The sequence below is a fragment of the Eriocheir sinensis genome, chromosome 5, assembly GCF_024679095.1.
Source record: "Eriocheir sinensis breed Jianghai 21 chromosome 5, ASM2467909v1, whole genome shotgun sequence".
NCBI lineage: Eukaryota > Metazoa > Arthropoda > Malacostraca > Decapoda > Varunidae > Eriocheir > Eriocheir sinensis.
Genome location: NC_066513.1, coordinates 13,727,971 through 13,734,384, shown reverse-complemented (window position 1 = coordinate 13,734,384; position 6,414 = coordinate 13,727,971). Strand labels below are relative to the sequence as shown.

Below are 6,414 nucleotides of genomic sequence, written 5' to 3'. Positions count from 1 at the left end.
TCAGGGCCTTAATGTCATGCTGTAAGATCGCCTCGGGAAGATTTATACTCGTCCATTAACTTTTATCATCCACAAAATGCAAATGTTTAACCTAAGTGATGCGCAGAAAACGAGGGAATATATAGCAGAACCGCCACCACTGATAACTCGGACTACAGTGGCTGGGTGGGGCGTTGGGGTGCACATCGTAGCACTACCTTTATAGAGTATGTACCGACTGGCAAACCTAATCAAAGTTCTGCAAACGAAAAACGAAAGAAAAATGTCAGCGCACGCGATATATGACTGTCTCTTCTGCTGCGTGATGATAAAGTTCTCACTCAATAAAAAGAAGGCAAAAGTTGGACAGGAGTAAGGAAGTATATATTTCTGATAGCCATAGACGAGCCAATGAACAAGACTCATTGAAGAAGTACGTTTGTGATGACCCTGAACGAGCTAGCCATAGAACGAACTAGTGTATGTTTGGGAGGAGCCCTGAACGACCCAAAGAACGAAATAGTGTGTGTTTGTGAGGAGCCCTGAACGACCCAAACAACGAAATAGTGTGTGCTTGTGAGGAGCCTTGAAGGACCCTAAGAAGAAGACCCATTTAGTATGTTTCTGATGAGCCTTGCACGAGCTGAGTGGAGTAATGTGGCTCGTGTGCTCCTTAGGCCGAGACGCACACTACACACACACACTGAGCTCTGTCGCCAAGGTCCATAGGGAGTCACGTGCCCTCGATGGCTCATGGACGAGTGTCTCGTGAAGTACTAAATGGAGTGCCAAGTACGGACACCCAACACACAGAATCCTTTACAAGAATTCTCAAACGTCAGCAGAATCAGCGGAGTGCGGACTAAGCAGCAGCTGTTAATTAGCCCTTAATTAAGGCTCTTGCGCTGCTGCTGCTGCTGCTGACGCGATCTTTCACGAAGAGCGTCTTAATTAGCTATGAATATTTACAGGTAACTCAGCAGCCCTAGGATACAGGTAAGGTGGGGGAGGAAAGGGAGGGATGAGGTGGAGGGGGTAAAGGAGAGGGATGAGGTGCCAAGGGGTGAGATGGAAGGGGGTGGGGTGAAGGGAGCCAGGTAATGGTGAGGGGTGAGGGGGGAATAGAGGAGAGTAAGAGAGCAAGGACAGGGATGACAGTACTAACGGGGAGGGGGTGAGGTAAGGGGTGAGGAGAGGAGAGGATAGAAGAGAGAGGTGAGGAGGGGTGAGGTAAGGGATGAAGAGGACAGCAGAGGGAGATGGGGTGACGGTGAGGGGGGTATTGGAGAGAGGTTTAAGGGTTGTAGAAATGGGTGAGGTCATGGAAAGGGGAGACAGGGAGGTAGTACGAGAGGGGGGAGGTAACATGGGAAGGGGGAATTAGGCGTCAACGGAGAGGTATATAACCCGAGCAAGAGCCACCCGGAGCAGTGAACTCAGCATTCCTCGGCGATAAGTCACAGCTAAGTCACAGGTAAGTCACAAGATCAGGTAGAGAGAGAGAGAGAGAGAGAGAGAGAGAGAGAGAGAGAGAGAGAGAGAGAGAGAGAGAGAGAGAGAGAGAGAGAGAGAGAGAGAGAGAGAGAGAGAGAGAGAGAGAGAGAGAGAGAGAGAGAGAGAGAGAGAGAGAGAGAGAGAGACACGATGAATATAAAAAAATGGTCTTGATTAACGCAGTTCAGTCTATTCACCTGGCACGTGTAAGTCAGGTTAATTAGTTTACTGATTAAATAGGACGTGCTTGGAGCTCGATAAAAAATTAATAATACTGTCTAATATAATGGATTAGGAAAAATATTAGACGTTCATTAAGACTATTAATGGTACAAATACGTGTGATTAAATTCAGTTCATAACTACACACACACACACACACACACACACACACACACACACACACACACACACACACACACACACACACACACACACACACACACATATTAATAGCTTTCAACAATGCAATTAAACACACAACTATAATCATTTATGTCTGTTGGTATTTACAGTTTAAAAGTTCAGATCATGTTGTGCATATCAGTAGCTAGCTCACTATATTACCTATACGGCTCGATGCACTAATGTAGATCACAATTCATGACTAACTCTTAAACGAGACGGCAACTAAAATAAATAGTCTTCCTAGAAAGCAACTAAAATAAAATAAAGCAAGCTATACTTTTTCGTCTCGTTATAGTCAAAGTCGAAATAGTAAAAGATGGTCTGAGCAAATGAAGAGTGTGGATTCATTGAAAGAGGGAAATGCTGCTACTAGGATATAAGGTGTGGTGATGCTGCTAGGAAAATCAATGGCTATGATAAGGGTGGTAAGAAAGGAATGGGTTGCTGTGTACGTTCCCCCTTCCCCCTTGCACGCAACTATTGACCACCCCCTCCCCCAAAAAAGAGAAGAATGGGTAAGTGTGTACCTTCTCCCCCCCACACATAACTCTTGACCACCTCCTCACCCCACACGACACCTTCCCTCTCCCCCAACAACACCTGACCTCCCCTCTCCGTGCCTCCCACAGAAGCGCCCATATCAACAATGCTGCGTCTCCTCCTCATGTCGTGCCTCCTCGGCATGGCCCTCGCCGCCACGCAGGTAATGAACGGAACGGCACATGCCTGACCCACGCACACACCGGCCAGGTCACACCCTCTCCTCAAAGCCACGCTCCTGGTGTATTATACCGACTCTGCTGTTACTGTTGCTACTACTACTACTACTACTACTACTACTACTACTAGTAGTAGTAGTAGTAGTCTTACTTCTACTACTACTTTAAATGGTCAGAGTAGGTTTTCAGAGTAGTGGATGAATCATAAAAACTAACCATAATGTTGTTTATTTGAATGTACTACTACTACTACTACTACTACTACTACTACTACTACTACTGCTGCTGCTACTACTACTACTACTACTACTACTACTACTACTACTACTACTACTACTACCTCAAATATTCAAGAGCAATAATTAATGACACGACTAAAAAATAAATGAAAAAAATACTCTGGCAGGAAATCTTAATTATCCCATCGACGAATAATGACAATAACGGCAATGATTTTTTTTACAGTAAAGGAGGCAACTCAAGGGCAATACTAAATAAGTAAATAAATAAATAAAAGGCTGTTAGTCACTGCACCTAAAAAAAAAAACAGAAATAAGAAGCCCAGAGAGAGAGAGAGAGAGAGAGAGAGAGAGAGAGAGAGAGAGAGAGAGAGAGAGAGAGAGAGAGAGAGAGAGAGAGAGAGAGAGAGAGAGAGAGAGAGAGAGAGACACATACACACACACTTAAAAACATTCATTAAAACCCAATTAATCTCCTTTTTGGCGTTTGGAAATAGTTGATGTAAGGGGCGGAAGCTTCTGAGAATACCAACCCACATCAATGCATGAACAACCAACACCACAACAACAACCACCCCCCTTGCTGGCACAGGGTTACGGAGCCGCCAAAGTGGAATCCGAGAGCGCTTGTTTCGTGCGGGAGCTGGACACGACGCTGGAGGAAAAAGTGGAGCAGCTCGTCAGGCAAGGAAACTACACCATCACGGAGTCCGCCAGCACAACGGCGACTCCCCTGGACGACGACGGGCACAGCGACGTCGGCGAGCGTGTCCTGGAGTTCTGCGACGACCTTCCTGTCTACCAGATGATCTTCAATGACGACGAGGCAGCAGCAGCCCTCCGCGATGACTCTTCTAGCGAGGACGGTGATGAAAACTCCGGCAGTGGAAGCGGAGGTAATGAGTCGAGTACTGGCAGTGGAAATAGCAGTGGAAGTGATGAATCCGGCAGTGGCAGTGATGAAGAAGACCTCGCACTAGATCCTACCGTCCCGGCCCTCAGAGATTCCAGAGAGGAGACAGGCATCGAGGCGTCCCCAGCTCACCGCCAAGTATCTGTGACCTACAAGAGATGCAACATTTTCGCCTTCTTCTATTGCGTCACGACCACCCTCACCGTCACCACAGGGTTTACCTACTTCTGGGTCTTCGGGTGAGCCGCCCCGTGACAACCCCCTCCGCTGCCTGACTCACCTGATAACGACCTAACCATCACTATAATTATGTTTGCTTTTTCTTCTTTATACAGTTCCGATGATGTGCGTGAAGTATACTCAATAAATGTAACAAAAAATATAGTTGTTTCCTATGCACTCCTTTTTTTTCCGTCCGTACCTCGCTACTTATTCGTTTGGCTTTTTTTTTCTTTCTTTTTTTTAGTCCCCATGATGTGCGCAAAATATAATCAATAAATGCAACAAAAAGTGAAATTTGTTCCTTATGCACTCGTTTCCTACGTCTGTATCACGCTCAACAAAATGTGGGTCACGCTTCACTACAGGTATATATACATTTTTTTAGGTGCTGCCTGTAGCGCCAGTTGGCTCTCTTGAGGGACCTCTTGGACGAGACTAGCCCAGTTGTGGCGAGGGCGAATTTTATTTATAGCAAGACCAGTCACTCGGTCACTACTACGAAACACCAACCAGACGGCAGGAGGCGCACAACTCCTAGGAACCTATTCTTAAACATTTTGTCGTCCAAGTTCATATATTTGACAAGGCTTTCGTAGGAGTTTCGGGCATATCCAGTGGTAGTTTAATGACCCTGGTGGTAATCTGAGCCTTCCTCTGTACCGTGAACCTAAAGAAACACTCATTAGAACCTGATTGACCTCCTCTTTGACCTTTAGAAATAGCTGATATGAAAAGCGGAAATGTCTTATAATACCGACCTTAGTACCGTGAACAGAAGCAAACCAGCAGCTAGGGGAAGGCGTGCACACAGAGGTAGGAGGAAAAAAATAATATATATCCGAATGAAAGAGAGGAAGAGGAAGAGAGAGACTTCGACAATCTTCACAGTCAATCACATAACATATTCAGGGTGATGCTAAAGACTGTCGGAATGGAGTCAGATCTATTCTCAAAGCCTTCAATCACAGTGGGGCTCGATGCAGATCGTCAGCCGCCAGACCCGTCCTGGAGTCAGAGCGTCAGCCAGGTCAGGGGTGCGGCAAACCTTCCAGAGTTCAGACAAGACCGGTCAGTCAGCTCCGTGCGATAGAGTCAGCTGGTCGCCTGTCAGTAGGAAGAAAGGGGAGGGGCGAGGGTATGGTGATGGGAGAGAAGACATGTGGGAAGAGGAGGAGGAGGAGGGAGGAGTAGGGAGAGGAGAAGGAGGACTGATGGTGAGGGCATGGAAGCGAAAGGGGATGATGAGAAAGGAAAAAGAGGCATGAAAGAAGAGGAGGAGGAGGAGGAAAGATGAGGGAAACGGAGGAGACAGAGGATGCCGGGGAAGAAGAAGACGCGAATAAGGGGAGGGAAAAATAAGAGAAAGATGAAGAATGAGTAACAGAATGAGAACGAGGAGGAGGAAGAAGAAAACGAAGAGAGGAGACGATAGGGTTAACAGAAGACAAAATGGAGAAGGTGGAGGAATAAAGAAGAAGGGAGAGGGAAAGGGAGGAGCAGAGGAGAGAGGGTTTGCGCGGATAATGGCACAGAAGAGAAAGGAGGAAGAGGAGGAGAAAGAGGGTTGGTTGGGGGGGGAAGAGGAGGAGGAATATCAGAGGAGAGACGCAACGAGAATGGAGGGAGAATATTTATATAGATTGGGAGGAAAGGAAATGAGAGAGAGAGAGAGAGAGAGAGAGAGAGAGAGAGAGAGAGAGAGAGAGAGAGAGAGAGAGAGAGAGAGAGAGAGAGAGAGAGAGAGAGAGAGAGAGAGAGAGAGAGAGAGAGAGAGAGAGAGAGAGAGAGAGAGAGAGAGAGAGAGAGAGAGAGAGAGAGAGAGAGATAAGTATACCGAGATTGCAGGTGGAGTGGAAGGAGACAGAACAACGTGGAACAAGAACGAAAACAAAAGAGAAAAGAGCGAAGGAAAAATAAGAAAAGAAGAAAATAAAAGAAACCAGAGAACACGAGAAAGCAACGCGGAGGAAAATAAAATACGGAAGAGAAAAGAAAAACTGTCGGAAAAAAAAGATACAGAAAAGAAAACAAAACATAAGAAGATGGATGAGAAAAGAAAGACAGATAGAAAGGGGAAGGGGAAGACGAAGGGGACGGAAAAGAAGATAGGGAAGGGGAAGAAGAATACATCGAACAGATGAATATGATGGAATTGATTCTCACTTTAGATTACTCCAAATAGGTAATGGGAAAGGTAAGGAGTGCTACCGAACACTGGGGGAGGGAGAGGAGGGAAGGGAGAGAAGTAGAGGGAGGGAGGGAAGTAGAGGGAGGGAGAGGAGCAGAGGGAGGGAGGGAAGAGGAGGAAGGGAGGGAAGTGATTGGTATCGCAGAGAGGAACGACTAAATGGAGGCAATGTGGAGAAGGAAATTGAGAGAGAGAGAGAGAGAGAGAGAGAGAGAGAGAGAGAGAGAGAGAGAGAGAGAGAGAGAGAGAGAG

At 46.5% G+C, this 6,414-nt stretch overlaps 1 protein-coding gene across 2 annotated transcripts; it reads left to right on the top strand.

Moving 5' to 3' along the window:
• Nucleotides 1–1,424: 1,424 nt before the first annotated feature.
• Nucleotides 1,425–5,626, top strand: LOC126984492 (uncharacterized). 2 transcript variants are annotated; one of them, XM_050838212.1, is made up of 3 exons: nt 1,425–1,453; nt 2,511–2,584; nt 3,432–5,626. In XM_050838212.1, exons 2-3 carry the CDS (start codon nt 2,528–2,530, stop codon nt 3,993–3,995), a joined length of 621 nt encoding a protein of 206 aa, XP_050694169.1. In that variant the 5' UTR covers nt 1,425–1,453; nt 2,511–2,527; the 3' UTR covers nt 3,996–5,626. The 2 variants fall into 2 exon arrangements, with proteins under 2 accessions (XP_050694169.1, XP_050694175.1); XM_050838218.1 differs by having other exon boundaries at nt 1,427–1,453; nt 3,337–5,626.
• Nucleotides 5,627–6,414: the final 788 nt, after the last annotated feature.